Raw genomic sequence first — 15469 nt, forward strand, 5'->3', positions numbered from 1 at the left:
GCTTGGACACTAATGCCTTGTTTAGTTCACCCCGAAATCCAAAAAGTTTTCAAGATTCCTCGTCACATCGAATCTTACGGCACATGCATGAAGCATTAAATATAGACGAAAATAAAAACTAATTACACAGTTTGTCTGTAAATCGTGAGATGAATCTTTTGATCCTAGTTAGTTTATGATTAGATAATATTTGTCAAATAAAAATAAAAGTGCTACAGTAGCGAAATCCGAATTTTTTTCGAAACTAAACAAGGACTAACTTTTTTTTTTCTCACGGTGAACAGCAAAAACAGAGCAATGCGTTTTGTCTCTTCCCTCCCGTCGCCACTGTGCAGTACGGAGTTAGTACTACGGGCGACGGCAAGGACACGGTTTGACGTTGCAAGCTGTACGTACTGAAATGACGCTGATGATATCTTCCGTCTTGGAGACGTGACAGCGACGCTGGCAAAGAGTAAACAGTTTGGTACACTGTGCAGTGTGGACCGGCCTCTCCGCTCCGGGCGGTTGCGTTCGCCGTCGGTCGTCGGTGTGAGCAGGGCAGGGCCGTCGGCGGTCGGCACGGGAGGAGCTCCTCCCTTTTTGCAGTTTTGCTGTGTTCTGCTGCACAACACAGTGGAGCTGGTGGCCGAAACAGAAAAGGCCCTTGAGCACCCTGCAGGAAACGCTCGCGTTCGCTTCCTTCCCCTCTTTATAAGCAACCACCGCCGTCCTACTCAGCCAGAGTCCCTGTTCAGTCGCCCTCATGCCCATTCTGGACCTGTTCCACGGCCGCACCGCAAAGCACCGGTGGACGCGAAGAAACACCCTCGAAAACGAACAAAACTTGCACGGAAACGCATGTGCTTTGTCAATGGTTGTACAACCGCACGGCCGCTGGAGTTAGATCCAATGGTTGACACTCGACAGTCTTGCTCAGCTCACCACACTCTGAATCGCCAGCCATCCCTCCCTCCCTGTCGAGAAACAGTGCCAAATGCACGTGGCAGCTGCTCTCGGGAGAAATTTGCACCGATTTTGCATGAATTTCATGCAAGAATGAAACGGGTAGCAGTAAAACCGAACCGAAATTCGTAGCTGAGCTTTGCAACCGCCGGGGGTCTCCGGGACTCCGGGTGCGGCTCCGGCTCCGGCTCGGTCCACGGGGCGCCGCGCCCACCCGGGACCAGGACCGCCGGCCGCCTCCCTCCCTCCCACAAAAACGCCCGTCGGCTTCACTCGCTTGCGCCTCCCGCGACACTCGCATCGCCGTTACTCCCCCCCACCATCAATGCCCTCTTCCTCCACTCCCCTCCCTCTCCCTCTCCTCCTCTGCATCGACCACCACCACTTCGCTGGCTCGCTCTCGTCATCGTCACCGGCATTGCCGCCGAGCCCAGCATCGAGACGAGAACAATGAAGCCTCTGTATCTGCGGAGCAGCGGGAGCTTCAAGCGCCTGCTCCTCCTCTCCATCGGCCACTACCGGTCGCCGGCCACTAAGCCACCGCCATCGACGGACGCCGACACTAAAGAATCCCCGGAGGAGCCGGGTTCGTCCCCGCGGCGCAGCAGCAGCAGCAGCAGGCCGGCGTGGCGCTGCTTCTCGTACGACGAGGTGCACCGCGCCACGGGCGGGTTCCACGCGCGCAACCTGGTGGGCCGTGGCGGGTCCTCGGAGGTGTACCGCGGCGAGCTCCCCGACGGCCGCGCCGTGGCCGTGAAGCGCCTGCTGGGCGCGTCGGCGTGCGAGCGCCGGGAGCGGGACTTCTTGGCGGAGCTCGGCACGGTGGTGCACGCGCGACACCCCAACGTGTGCGGCCTCCTCGGGTGCTGCGTCGACCGTGACCTCTACCTCGTCTTCGACTTCTCACGACGCGGCTCCGTCGCCGCCAACCTCCACGGTACGTAAGATCGTGGTGCGTGGAACAGGAACCGACCGGCGGCACCGCCGTCGAAACGCGGCGGCGGCGGCGGCGCGCGGCAGTAATTAACTGGCCATGAACGAACGAATGAATGAATGCGTGACGTTTCTTTCTTTTCTTCCATGAATGAAATGATCGACGCCTGGCAGGCGAGGCGTCGCCGGCGGCGATGGGGTGGGCGGTGCGGCACGGCATTGCGGTGGGAACGGCGCGGGGACTGGAGTACCTGCACAAGGGTTGCCGGAGGCGGATCATCCACCGGGACATCAAGGCCTCCAACGTGCTGCTTACCGACGACCTCCAGCCGCAGATCTCCGACTTCGGGCTCGCCAAGTGGCTGCCGTCGGAGTGGACGCACCGGGCGATCGCGCCCATCGAAGGCACCTTCGGGTAAACCCATGGATGGACTTGGACTCCTCTGTTCACTGTTCATCAGCCATGTCGTCGTCGTCGTCAAATGATGGTTTGGTTTTTCCGACCAGGTGCCTGGCGCCGGAGTACTACACGCACGGCATCGTGGACGAGAAGACGGACGTGTTCGCGTTCGGCGTCTTCCTGCTGGAGCTCGTCACCGGCCGGAAGCCGGTGGACGGCAGCCACCGGAGCCTCCTCAGCTGGGTATGTCTGTCTGTCTGCAAACAAAACAAGACGCTTCCTTTTCCTCCAACCCGCTGACAGAAACTGTACGTGCGTGCAGGCCCGGCCGCTGCTGAGCGACGGCAAGACGGAGGCGCTGGTGGACCCGAGGCTCGGCGGCGACTACGACGTCGAGCAGGCGCGGCGGGTGGCGTTCGTGGCGTCGCTGTGCGTCCGGGCGCCGGCGACGTGGCGGCCGTCCATGACCGAGGTGCGTGTGATGTTTCGTCAGGGTCAGGTGGCGATCACTCACAAGTCAATCTCGAGTGGCAGGTCACCGTACCGACGCCCCTGTCTTCTTGCGAAGCACTGGCTGGAACTGGAATTCATCGATTACATTACTGGCCAACTTGTTGCAGTGGTTCTTTTTTTTTTTTTTTGGTTATCGTTTCCGGGCTGGCGAGTTTAGTCGTAGTTTAGAGCCGGCATTCGTGGCAGGACACCGGAAAGCACATGTCTCCATGCGTGCAGCTACGGGCTGACCTGACCTACAGTCCTAATAAAGCTACAGTCCACTCCCTCTGTTGCAAAGTTTACTTGTAACAGTAGTTAGTTGAGTGATAATGCATGTAATGCTGTGGTCCGTTGTTAACACTGGTGGTGGTGCATGGTGGCATGGCAGGTGCTGGAGCTGCTGGAAGGCGGCGAGATCCGGCAAGACCGGTGGGCGATGCCCGAGGCGGCGGCCAGCGACGAGGAGCAGCCATGGTGGTTCGACGACCTCGACGACGATGACGACGAGAACGAGGACGAGGAGTTCAGCACACCATCCCCCTCTTCCTCCTCGTCAACCACGAGCAATTAGCCTACGTCAGGACCTCAAAACAAAATCCATTCTTCAAAAACAAAAAAAGGAAAAGAAAAATCTAGATACCTAAAAAAAGGAAAAGAAAAATCTAGATACCTGTGATGTGGTGGTTTTTTTTGCTAGTTTGTCCTAAGGGGAGGGCGGGGCCCACTTTGTAAATACAAAAGGTTATCACTTTGAAAATGTTTAGTGTGTGACGATGAAATGTAAGTATATATACGTACCATATACGTCCATACCAGTCCCTCTCTATCGATCGTGACAAGATACACGCTGTGCATATATACATTAATACATTACATACACGTAACGTCAGAGTGTGTGTACTTGCCCCCTGCGCATAACACGGGCGATTTTGCGAGGATAATGATGATGATGATGTGGTGCGGGGGACTGGGATTTCGTCGGCCGGCGACACGACAGGTTTGGACTAGCGCATGAAAGGCGCGTGTTGTGGTGGTGTGCCGCACCCGCACCTGCTGGCGACGTTGGCTGCTTGCATTGCATCAGTTGCATTGGGTTGGGTTACAGTTGGGACGAAGGCGACCAAGCGTGACACTAATTTATTGAGCAGTTGGCACTTGGGAGGCTGCCCCGAGCGCGAGCTGGTGGTTCGCTGCCAAGTGGTCTCGACCTCTCTATCTCTAGCTCTGGCTGTGGCCAGGGGCAGTTTGCGACAGGTCGAGCTGTGCCCGGTAAAGCAGGGCGACGTGTGCGCGCAGCGTGGCCACCTAGCTTTTGACTGGTCTAAAAAATCATAGTTAAAAATAATATTTATTAATTTATTATAATTTACTAATTTATTATAAAAAAATATTGCTAATTGATAAAAAAAATACGATTTATAAGATAAACTAATGAAGGTGTATACTACTACTACTACTAGCAGCTGTTGGTGTTTATCTTTCCAAGACTTGGACCCTAGAGGCCATGGAAGTGGTTGGGCATGTCTGGAGCTCGGCGAGCAAGCTCCCTTTGGATAAGGGCAGGCAAACAAGGTAGGCGTTGTGTTTAGAAAACGTTAAACAAGTTAAAAACAATCAACGTGGGGTACTAGCTTCAACGAAGCACATTGGTTTGGATGCTGCCTATAATAGCCGGGCAACGAGTGTAGCATAGCATTGGTTTTAGAATATCTTTTTGTGCCGTGCGTGTTCTTCAAGTAGAGATTGTAGTGAGTACAGTAACATGAATAGTGGCGCTGGCACTCGATCTGGACGCCCTTTTTTTTTTGTGGGGATGCCTGATTGCTTCGACGCTCTGCAAAATGATTTTGGTCTGCAACAGCACACTAGTGCTCTGGCTGAGTACAGTGGTTTCTAGAATCTGGAGGTCAGTTGGGAGGATGTGATGAGACAAGGAAAGAATCGTGTACTACCACAAACCTGCTGGACGGTGAGTCGGTGATCAGGTAGTAGAGAGAGAGCAAGAATTCGATCGTGTCCCTTTTATTACGTGTCGCAAGCGTCCAGCAGGGAATAATATCTCCACTGTTTTTAGTAGGCGGTTTAGGTACCCAAACCCAAACGAGAGGTAATACATGGCCAATGCAGGTCCAGGCGTGCCGAGTCTCTTACCTAATCTGACCTATAGCGAAAGACACGAGATGCCTGTTTGTTCTTTACAAACGACAAGTTATAGAGAGGTTCAGTGCTGGAACAGGGTCAAACCTACCTTGTCCTCCGTATGCTGTATACGCAACTGCACAGTACTTGTATGGCTGGCAAAGTTCAAACCAAACTGGGATTGTTCCCGACGCCTAAACAACGTGGGAGATTGGGAATGACGTGGCATAGGGAAATCACAAAGCAAACATTTCAGAAAATGATATATGGGATCCAAGAAAATAAGTCCATGTTTTTAAAAAAGAAACCAAGGCATGACTTCATCTAAGAGTCAGCAAACTAGGCATCTCTATCACATTAACAAATTAAAGGCGAGCAATTCCCAGGGTCATCACTTGCACAGCTGCACCAACTAAATGCTAAGATAAGGGGCGGGCTGCCTGATGGTTAACTGCTGTTGACAGTCCACCCGACCAGCAGCTAATGTTCTACAGCAAAAGAATGAAAGGTGTTGTTCAACAAGGCTAATAACATGCTTTTCCCAGCTTAAACTGTTTCGTTTACAGCCTTATGCAACACAAAGATATTGTTTTGGTTGGCCTGATCTCCACGTCGATGTCAATGTCTCACGACGCAATAAACCAACCAAAAAAGAAGAAGCAAATACAGTACAAAGCCATGTTAATATCAGCAAGCCTTTATTTATGACAATCTTAGATTTGGAAATGCTGGATTCCAGAAGTCTATTGTAATGAACACTGATCAATAATGCTGGTACATGGATGAATGTATGTTTGAGTTGAAATTCAATTTTCTTATAACAGACTTTCATTGCATTAACAGGCATTAGAATGGTCTACCAACATAAAACTTCCAGAAACGTATACAATAGATTGATAGTCATGAAATTTCATTAATGTATGAACAGTAATTATGGGGCAATCAAACTGCCATGTTCAAGAAAATCAAATGTGCAGGGAGGCTGCAAAAGGAGACCCTGCTGTATTTGTCTATTTATCTACGATAATGTCTTATTCCACATATATAATAGTTTAAGCTAAGGAAACATATTTATAATCATACAGCTACATGACGTTGGATGATCAGAAGACAAAAAACAAAACAATGACCGGGAGCACAGGACAGTATGGGCCTGATCCAGGAATATAATATCATGTACAACTCTGAAAAACTTGAAAATGATTCAGTACTGATGTGAATGAGATACACGAACAAACATCAGACATGGTATTAAATATCCCAAACATCAAAACTACACCAGAATGTCAGGTACAGTATGCCTGATGCAGGACATGTTTTAAGACGTCACCTACAACAAGAATCGACTTATTTCTACACATGCTTCATATTCAATTCATGAAGAACTATTATATGCAATCTTAAGAGTAATATAACGTGGTAGGATCTAGTATAACCTGTGGAGAGTTCCAACGCTAATGAATGTAGTAGCAAACTGGTGTCAGTTAGATAAGGCAATTAATAATCTTTGACGTACTACCTTTAAGAGTACATGTGTACAATTCTGATCAGTAGATGGATTCCAAAAAAGAAAAAAAAAACTTAGGGAGCATACTCAGGATTCTGGAAGCTATTGTACACAATTATTGTTCCGAGCAGATAGATTTGTTTTGACAAGGTGGCCTAAAGAAGATAACCTAAACTAGAAGAGAATATGTTTAACATATGATTAGTAAGACCAATGAAGTGGTTGGCCTGACAAGTTGAAGAGTGATATTTTTCAGACCAAACCCCTATTATTTCATTCATCCCCAACTGTTTATTATTTGATTCCCATGGCAGAACTGCAAACACGAGACAGAGATACTATATTTGAAACACATATTCAACTACAAACACCAGGCAAAAATTCACTGACAAAAGAAAAAAAAACTGAAAATCCATGATGAGCAATTGAGCACCATGTTATTGTTATCTATGAAGAGTAAACATAGTAAAGGGCTCATAAGCACAAAAAGAGACCCAGAAAAGATCAAGCATGGCAACAGCAAGGAAGCATGTAAAGAAATGAATGAGAAGATTGTACTGTATATTCCAGATTTCCAGTAGAATAAAAAACAAGTAAACAGTACTAAGCATATCCATCCAGCAACTGCAGCATGCCAATGGTCTGACATTTTAAGTTTCTAACCGGTTTGCATGCCTGACAGTCTGAGTAACTTGCTTGGCAACTAAAAACGGGTGCTCAGTGCTCTGTACAAAGAAAAATGCATGTACTAGATGTGCATACTTAAAGCATATACACGAATGCTATTCAGTACCTAAAAACTGCCAGTAATCTCAAATGCCACTATACTAGTCTTGAAGATGATAACATTGATCAACCATTTAAAAGAGACTTGAAATGATAGTCATCAATAGTGGAATAGAGGCAGGCCAAATCAACCAGACGCTGGGCGGTGACCCTGCATGTTTAAAGATATATAAGATTTAGCATAGTTCATATGCTTGTGATGAAATACATGAGGGGAGAGTTATATACATAATTTGTGCTCTTGACATTCCAAGTCTCCTTGCCACTTCATCAACATGTACTCCATTTTCAAGTGCACTGCATAAAAGTGAAAGCAATGGTCAATTCAGAACTCCACAAGAATACATGCATGGAAATCAATGTGAGTATTGAAATACTAGGCATCTTAGTTGAGAAGATGGCCAATGCAAAATTGGAGAAACAGGGAATTTTGATTTAACTGAAAATTAGGAGACAATCAAACAAATCAAAGCATCTTGATTCCTTGAAAAGTCAGAAGATCGCCAGCAAGTAACATACCATAGCTTTAACGCTTATGACTTGACAAAGCTCATACAGCCACCTAATTTATATAGAAGACTTCAAACAAAAGGATCAAGCAGGACTCAGATTACTAGATTCTTTGTGAAACTCCATAACATTGTTACAGCTTACTTCACGACACATTGCATGCATGAAAACATACAGGATGGGACAAAAACACAGGATGTAGGTAGCATACCACTTTTTTTATGTGCATTATGATTAAAATATTTCCATGTTATTTCTGGGTCATTTTTTTCTTTGTGCAACCAGACCATGAAGTTACAGCATAGATCGTCATCACTTTATAATATCCAAATGAAGCAGCAAAAATCATACTCATTTAAATGTTAATAGATGTAACTGAATAAATACCCCTACTCTCTCTCTCGCAAATCAATGTTGATCTACGTTCTTTTACCTATTATCTGAACATAAACGTAGCTTGTGCATATTTAAAATGAAAGTATATTTGCTACTTTCCTTTTGGAGCACACTCAAAGACTCATACATGCAGGGCACCAAAAAAAGAAATCAAGGATGTATGTAAGGCTGGAACTGACTTGCAATCACTGATTGGGATTATGGCTTCTCAAGCTTGTGACAACAAATAAGCAAATCATTACAGCCAAAGTTTAGCACTACTTAAGATCTTCTACCGTTTATCATAGTTCAAAGCAAAGCACATCTTACAGTATATCTGGTTGTTGCATAACCTCCAAAACCATATTCTGTAGATCATGCTGTTGTCCACCAGTACCTGGGTAAGCTGAAAACTGAACAAAAATTATCGCAACCAATAAGTTACAAGAGGCAAACATACTTACCCAAGAGAAAGGGCAGTGAAGGATATAAGTTCAAGGTAAAATATAAGGCAGCGATGAAAAGTGCTAGGACAGAAAATGAACTATCTCAATTTAAAATATCAAATGCCATGACTAACTCATAGATTCACCTAATTTTCTTGAGCAAGAAACTCTCAGAAGTGAGAAAAATAAGAGGTTTCTTACTTGGTTTGGTTGAGGAGTAAAGTGAACTTGTTGTTCTCTAACTCCACCAGAAAAGGGTACATGAGTAGATGTGTTTGTTTGAACTGATGAAGGGAATCGCCCTTGGTTTACATCAGGACCAAAACCAACTTGGTGCTCTCTTACTCCACCAGAGAAGGGCATATAAGCAGGTGCATTTGTTTGAACTGTGTGAGCGACTTGAGCTTGCATCTCGTGAGTAGACGCATTTGCTTGAACAGTGCGAGGGAATTGACCTTGCGTCTTCAAAATGGAAATGAAATAACAGTTTGTGCTTTCATAAATCATCAAAATGGAACTGACACAAAAATTTGCCATTTGCTCTAATCACCTTTGGCCAGACATTTACCAAATGCACATACATAGACTCAATGAAGTGCAGCACCACTTCATTGAAATTGGTAACAGGCCTGTAAACAAAATTACAATGATCTAAGTACTAGTTGTAAGAAGCTGGTAAAAGTTTATTTTTAAAAAAATCCTGGTAGAAGTATTGGTACTTACAGAATAGAAATAGGCAAGAAACGATCAAGTACTCATAAACATGCACTACCATAATAAGCTAGGTTTCTACAGTATAGTTACGTGTCTCGTTCCTCACTCTGGAAGTAATAAAATACATAGAGAATATTAACTAATCCAATTTGTAGCTTGGATGATACTGTATTGCAGCTACCACTAGGCTTCAGAAGATCAACCCAAAGGAAGAAGTTGGGCAAGGACTATAATTACAATACGGTTCTTTAGTGCAGAATAAGAATCCATTATCAACAGTGCTTATAATTCACTACAAAATGTAACCAACAAAGCTTTAAGTTAATCGTAGCCAAATGCAATGAAAGAAGATTGTAAATACACTAGACAAACTGAGAAAATATAGGAACAAGTATAACATGGAAGACATTAAACCAGCCTTATTGTCCAATGAAAATCCATGCGGCCTTCTATTCTAAGTTTTAATGTCACTTTCATCTAACAATAACAAATTAACAACAATAAAACTATACGTAAGATAACTGGTTACCCAGAAATAATTAGTATGAGCAAGACCATGGTTCCAAAGCTAAACACACGGCAGGGGACCACAATAAGAGAACATGGAAGAAGAACTTGTTGTTCTCCGTCCATCCATTGAAGAAGAACATGACAGAGGATGATATATAGGTCCCACATGTCATTCTCATCTACAATGGATTTGGGTAGTCTGCTTTAGGTAGTGTTGTTGGAGAAAACAACAAAATTTGGGTAATACAAAAATTGGTAGCTACCTAAACAAAGAAGTAGGGGTGTGTTTTAGGTGGTATTGCTGAAGATGTTCTAAGGGATGCAACACCTACACATTTTTTTTGAAAGAGGTGGGAGGAGATCTGCCTTTCAATTAAGATAGGGGAGACACTTCCCTGACTAGGGCACACACAACCACCACTCCCCAAAAAACACACGTGAGATATCAATGGGCTACCTGGCTGACGACTACACAAAATTTATGCCCACTTGCCCTTACGTCTTCCTAAAAAAAATGATGCATTTCAAATTCCAATTTGCTTCTGATAAGAATATCCTGATAACAAGGCTAGCATTCCATTCTTGATAAACCTTATCTCACTGAAATCATTATTTAAAAATTATTGTAGAAGCAGCAGTCAAGCTTTATGCACAAATAAAAAATTGGATTAGTAAATATTGAGTAAACATGATGAACACATTCTATTAATGTTTAAGATTCATTTTACAGTAACAAATTATATTGATAAAATTTCTCTAAAAAGACAAGCATTCCACCTGAACTAAAAATCCAACCAAAATAGTATGTATACAGAAATAGAGGTAGAAAAGACCATCAATACCAAAGAGAACTTAGATCATTTACCTAATAGAGCGAGCAAAACCATGCTGCTTAGCTCGAAACCCTACGAGAGTAACTTGAACCTTGAGGTATAAACCATTCCTTCATATACACCAGCAAACAAGTACGTAAATAGCAATAATATCATATCAGCTTCCAGATAGCTAAAAGAAAAATTCCAAACTCTCAAATCACTAATAAAGACTAAATTAAATGGATATCAGAGTTGTCAACATCAGATATACATACTGGACGAAAGACACTTCCTTAGCATCAATATCGTCAGTGATCCTGCATTTCATGAAAAACTGTGTACAGCCACAGTTGCATCTAGCGAAAACATGAATGAAACACTAATCGCGAGTTCGCGACTCACCACCGCACAAGCGGGATCCTCCCGGTGCCATCGTCCAGCGTGAATGACACGCCAGCCTCCATGTTCACCACGCTCACCACCCTCCCCAGAATCCAAACCTACACGCGCGCGAGTAGGGAAAATTTTCCAGAGCAACACAGGCGTAAGCGAACCCGCGCGGATACGACTCTAGGGGAGAATTCCGAGGCTCAGGGGTGCTTACGTTGGTGGCGTCGACGCCGTCGATGTAGATGACAGGGTCCCCGCCACCAGTGGCATCGGCGGCGGCGAAGGAGCGGGCGATGTGACGCACGGTGGTGGGGGCGCATCCGGAGAAGCGGGGGTCACGCGACTGCTGCGATCGGAGCGGCGAATGGGGTTAGGGACTTAGGGTTCGGCGGGAGAGGGGACACAAATCGGTCACCAGGAATCGAGAGGATTACGGACGGACCTTGGCCGGAGAAGAGGTGACGACGGCGGAATTGTCGGGCGCCGCGGCGGCGCGCTGCGACGGCAGGATGGCCGAGCCGGCGAAGTAGGAAGAGGCCGGGCCCGCGGCGGCCATCGTGCTCGCGTCGGCGCGGGTACGGTACTGCGGTTTCGGTGGGGACGACGATGACGACGAGGAGAGGGGATTTGATCGAGTGGGGAGGGGGAGGTGGGGGCCGCAGTCGTTTGAGCGGGAAAAAAAAAATGGGTTCGGTGCCGCTTCCGCGAGCGGGCGAATGGTCAGCTAGGTAATTTCGGCCAGGCCTGCTAGCTGAACCTCCCGCCTGCGTGCCGTGACCGTGGGCCCTTAGCCCGGTTTGGGGCGGCTGAAATTCTCGTCCGCGAAAGGCCCAAATAAAGGCCCAACAACGAAAGGCGGTGGAGGGCTGAGGCCTGACTGACCCAAGCGCCAACGTCAGCACCAAACGCGGCCGCCTCGCCTCGCCCTCTCCTACTTCTCCTCCTCCCCCTTCTTCCCCGCTCCGCCGCCACTTCCCCCCCCCCAACTCTTCATCACCGAGGCGCCGCCGCGTACCAGGCGAAGCGGCACCGGAAGGAGAAGGAGAGAAGCGAGAGTCTTCCTCGCCCGTGCCCACCGTAGCAAGCCGAATCCGAAGAGAGCGGAGAGGAGAGAGAGAGAGAGCTGAGCGAGGATGCCGACGGTTACCTGCAACGCGTGCAACACGGGGTTCGACGACGAGGAGCAGCAGCGGCTCCACTACCGCTCCGAATGGCACCGCTACAACCTCAAGCGCAAGGTAACGTCGCCCCCCGGTGGCAGCCGACCTTCTGTCGCTAGAACCCTAGGTATTAGGTTCATTGGTTCGTGCGGCTTGCCTTGGAGACTAGAATGAGAGTTGAGAGGAACTGAGAATTAAGCATAGGAGTCTTGACACTCGGGTATCGAAATTTTGAGTTTGTTAACAGCTAAGGCCTTGGAATGTTTCCAACACTCCAACCTCTGCACCAGAGTTTTGTTGATTTTTATAGTTTTGTGATAGTTTTATGTGAATACTTAGATATAGAAATACTGCTGCAGATTTTTATTTTCTAAAATTGGGTCCATCTAGATACTTAAGAGTTCCATTTCAGTCATGAAAATTGATTAGAATTAAGAAATTCAGGATTTTTTTTTGTATTTTATGGACTAAAAGATGAACATATATTGGTACATTTCTAGCCTGGCTATGATACGTGTAGGGATTATTCAACTTTTTTTGTCGGTTTGATCAAGTTGTTGCTTACTTGTGTGTTGAACTTCAGTTATGCTTTGGCTTGATATGTTAAATTCTTCAGGTGGCTGGAGTTCCTGGTGTCACAGAGGCTTTGTTTCTGGCTAGGCAAGCTGCTTTGGCGGAGGGGAGCAAGCCTGCAAGCACCCCAATGCTTTACAGCTGTGCCCTTTGTGGAAAGGAGTACAGGAGCTCCAAAGCTCATGAGCAGCATCTTAACTCACGATCACATCTTTTGAAAGCCTCTCAGGAGCCCAATGCCTCTATTGCTGGTATCACAATAGTCAAGCCACTTCCTGAACGAGTCCCACGCAAAGCTCCATCTGCAGTTGAGGAAGATGAAGACGACGACGAGGAGGAAGAGTGGGTTGAAGTTGACCCAAATGAGATGGAGGTGGCTGATGAGTCTACTTCAAACATGCAAGAAGATGAGGAGTCCTCCAAATCTGATGATGAGATGGCTGATCTTGAAGAGTTGGATATCTCGTCATGTTTCATGTGTGATCTGAAGCATGATACCATAGAAGACTGCATGGTCCATATGCATAAGAAGCATGGGTTTTTCATACCTGACAGTGAATACTTGAAGGATCCCAGTGGTCTTCTTACTTATGTCGGATTGAAGGTTTGCATTTTAATCAGTGTAACATCAAATGTTGTGTGCGTGCAAACATGCAGTTTAATCTTCACATTGAATTGGTTATCCTACCTGCAGGTGAAGCGTGATTTTATCTGCCTCTACTGCAATGACAGATGCCAGCCCTTCTTCAGTCTAGAGGCTGTCAGGAAACATATGGAGGCAAAGGGGCATTGCAAGTTGCGGTATGGAGATGGTGGAGATGATGAAGATGCTGACCTCGAGGATTTCTATGATTACAGCAGCAGGTTTGTTAAGCTCAACTCTATGTTACTAAGCTTGTTATTATTTAAATGGCCGATGTTTATTCCTGTCTTTTCTAAGCACCATGGAAAGGTTTCTGAAAGAAATGGGTTTTAATTAGGGAGTCGAGTAATTGGCCATTCCTTAGCACTTTACTTAGGGAATGATCATACTGAGACCATATTCATTTGAAGGTCGGATTGCACTGTGGATTGTAGTCATAATAAACTATACTTCGGCATATTAGTGTTGATCGGTTTCTGGATGTGTTTTCGAATTTCAGACTTCTGTATTTTGTTATGCTTAACTGTCTGATTATGTTCTGCTCTTACTGTTTGTGTTATGCTGTTGAGTTGTGATCCCCTATTCCATAAATTTGCTTAAAGCGGTGCTTCATTCGTTCATTAGCAAAGAATAATATTAAGAATGCAGACTGTTATTCAGTCATTTATGGTGGGACAATATTAGGGTTATATTTCATAATAAATAGAAAGGTAAGGTAAAGTGCTTGGAGATTTGTACATAGGTGGTTGAGACAGTGAATTTGTTGTGATACCATGGCCAGTTTTGTAGATAATCTTAGTTTTTACGAGTCAATGAAGTTTGGATGCATCTTACAATATTACTTTTCCTGCAGTTATGTTGATGCAGAAGGCAAGCAATTGGTTGCTGTTGATGAGTCTAACAACAACATTGAGCTGGGAACCGGTGGGTCTGAGCTAGTAATAACAAACAAGAGTGAGAAAGGCACACGGGTCAGAACCCTTGGTTCTAGGGAATTTATCCGCTACTATCGCCAGAAACCACGGCCTTCTGTCGCAACAGACCGTGCACTTGCACTTTCACTGGCTTCCAGGTCTGAATCTTTGTGCTATCTCTTTGTCCATTGCATTGTCTTCATGTTATTTCACTAGCTTTTGGTTGGACACCAATATTTAAGATCTCTGTCTTTACTGCAGCTACAAGAACATGGGTTTGGTGACAGTTCAGTCTAAGGAGCAGATGGTAAGGCTGAAAGTTCTCCGTGCAATGAACAAGACCGGGGTCGAGACGATGCGGAACAAGATTGGGATGAAGAGCAATGTGATCCGGAACCTCCCTAAGAACTGCCCGTATTAGACACTGCCTTTTCCTGCACCCAGTCTGGAGCTTCTCCGGACATTTATGGTGTCTTATGGGTTCTTGTCGATCATTGACAATGTTGGTGCTTAAGATATTTGGAATATGGTTATACCTTCCATACGAAATTTTTGTTGAACTCTGTGAGGTGCGGAAGCAGCTGTGACCTGCGTGTTGGACTGCTAATGGCCTACTGTTTCCTTCTGTGTTATGTGGTAATCGTGTTGCAAGATATGGGTGCTAAAATCGCTGCTACACTGTGGTTAGCCTGTTGCATCAGCTGTCAGCAGCTTAGGCCCTGTTTAGTTCCCCACCCAAAATTTTTTCGTCCATCCCATCGAATCTTTGGACACATGCATGGAACATTAAATGTGTATAAAAAATAAACTAATTACAGTTTGATTGAAAAACGTGAGACGAATCTTTTAAGTCTAGTTACTCTATGATTAGTCTAAGTACTACAGTAACTCACATGTGCTAATGATAGATTAATTATGCTTAATAGATTTGTCTTGTAGTTTTCTGATGAGCTATGTAATTTTGTTTTTTATTAGTTTCTAAAAACACCTCTCGACATCCTTCCGACACATCCGATGTGACACGATAGAAATGATTGCAACGTCACGTACTATAGTCCTAGCTGTGGCCGTGTGTACAGTGTACCCATTGTTGCAAGGTCTGGTCTTTGTTATTTAGTCTCAGCATACATGATCTTTGCTTCGAATATAGCTCGTTCAATATGGTTGCAGTAAGCTTTTCAAATGAGACCATGAGTGACCCTGTGCTTACTTAT

The 15469-nt window shown here is 45.6% G+C and overlaps 3 protein-coding genes across 4 annotated transcripts; 2 read left to right on the forward strand and 1 right to left on the reverse strand.

The window, feature by feature from the left end:
• On the forward strand, positions 1101-3588 carry LOC8065119 (probable receptor-like serine/threonine-protein kinase At5g57670). The gene is made up of 6 exons (XM_002437461.2): positions 1101-1882; positions 2053-2293; positions 2386-2521; positions 2601-2750; positions 3162-3392; positions 3421-3588. The coding sequence occupies exons 1-5, from the start codon at positions 1396-1398 to the stop codon at positions 3342-3344; spliced, it is 1197 nt and encodes a 398-aa protein (XP_002437506.1). The 5' UTR covers positions 1101-1395; the 3' UTR covers positions 3345-3392; positions 3421-3588.
• On the reverse strand, positions 6952-11596 carry LOC110430882 (replication protein A 32 kDa subunit C-like). Of its 2 annotated transcripts, none has more exons than XM_021449046.1 (10): positions 11408-11596; positions 11180-11308; positions 10978-11075; positions 10851-10892; positions 10626-10703; positions 9087-9165; positions 8738-8998; positions 8421-8503; positions 7434-7502; positions 6952-7356 (listed from the first exon to the last, which is right to left on the reverse strand). In XM_021449046.1, the coding sequence occupies exons 1-10, from the start codon at positions 11519-11521 to the stop codon at positions 7272-7274; spliced, it is 1038 nt and encodes a 345-aa protein (XP_021304721.1). In that variant the 5' UTR covers positions 11522-11596; the 3' UTR covers positions 6952-7271. The 2 variants fall into 2 exon arrangements, with proteins under 2 accessions (XP_021304721.1, XP_021304720.1); XM_021449045.1 differs by having other exon boundaries at positions 10836-10892.
• LOC8063801 (cytoplasmic 60S subunit biogenesis factor REI1 homolog 1) lies at positions 11872-14922 on the forward strand. Its single transcript, XM_002437462.2, has 5 exons — positions 11872-12203; positions 12742-13302; positions 13393-13562; positions 14195-14413; positions 14517-14922. Exons 1-5 carry the CDS (start codon positions 12099-12101, stop codon positions 14674-14676), a joined length of 1215 nt encoding a protein of 404 aa, XP_002437507.1. The 5' UTR covers positions 11872-12098; the 3' UTR covers positions 14677-14922.

This window comes from Sorghum bicolor, chromosome 10 (genome assembly GCF_000003195.3).
Source record: "Sorghum bicolor cultivar BTx623 chromosome 10, Sorghum_bicolor_NCBIv3, whole genome shotgun sequence".
Lineage (NCBI taxonomy): Eukaryota > Viridiplantae > Streptophyta > Magnoliopsida > Poales > Poaceae > Sorghum > Sorghum bicolor.

Excerpts from the sequence above, each read along its gene's own strand:
- LOC8065119 (XM_002437461.2), top strand. The coding sequence starts at position 1,396 with ATGAAGCCTCTGTATCTGCGGAGCAGCGGGAGCTTCAAGCGCCTGCTC. Across the intron at positions 1,883-2,052 it reads CGTCGCCGCCAACCTCCACG|GCGAGGCGTCGCCGGCGGCG; the intron begins GTACGTAAGATC and ends GACGCCTGGCAG. Across the intron at positions 2,522-2,600 it reads ACCGGAGCCTCCTCAGCTGG|GCCCGGCCGCTGCTGAGCGA; the intron begins GTATGTCTGTCT and ends ACGTGCGTGCAG.
- LOC110430882 (XM_021449045.1), bottom strand. The coding sequence starts at position 11,521 with ATGGCCGCCGCGGGCCCGGCCTCTTCCTACTTCGCCGGCTCGGCCATC. Across the intron at positions 8,999-9,086 it reads TGGTAAATGTCTGGCCAAAG|ACGCAAGGTCAATTCCCTCG; the intron begins GTGATTAGAGCA and ends TCCATTTTGAAG. Across the intron at positions 8,504-8,737 it reads TTACTCCTCAACCAAACCAA|TTTTCAGCTTACCCAGGTAC; the intron begins GTAAGAAACCTC and ends ATTTTTGTTCAG.
- LOC8063801 (XM_002437462.2), top strand. The coding sequence starts at position 12,099 with ATGCCGACGGTTACCTGCAACGCGTGCAACACGGGGTTCGACGACGAG. Across the intron at positions 12,204-12,741 it reads GCTACAACCTCAAGCGCAAG|GTGGCTGGAGTTCCTGGTGT; the intron begins GTAACGTCGCCC and ends TAAATTCTTCAG. Across the intron at positions 14,414-14,516 it reads GCACTTTCACTGGCTTCCAG|CTACAAGAACATGGGTTTGG; the intron begins GTCTGAATCTTT and ends TCTTTACTGCAG.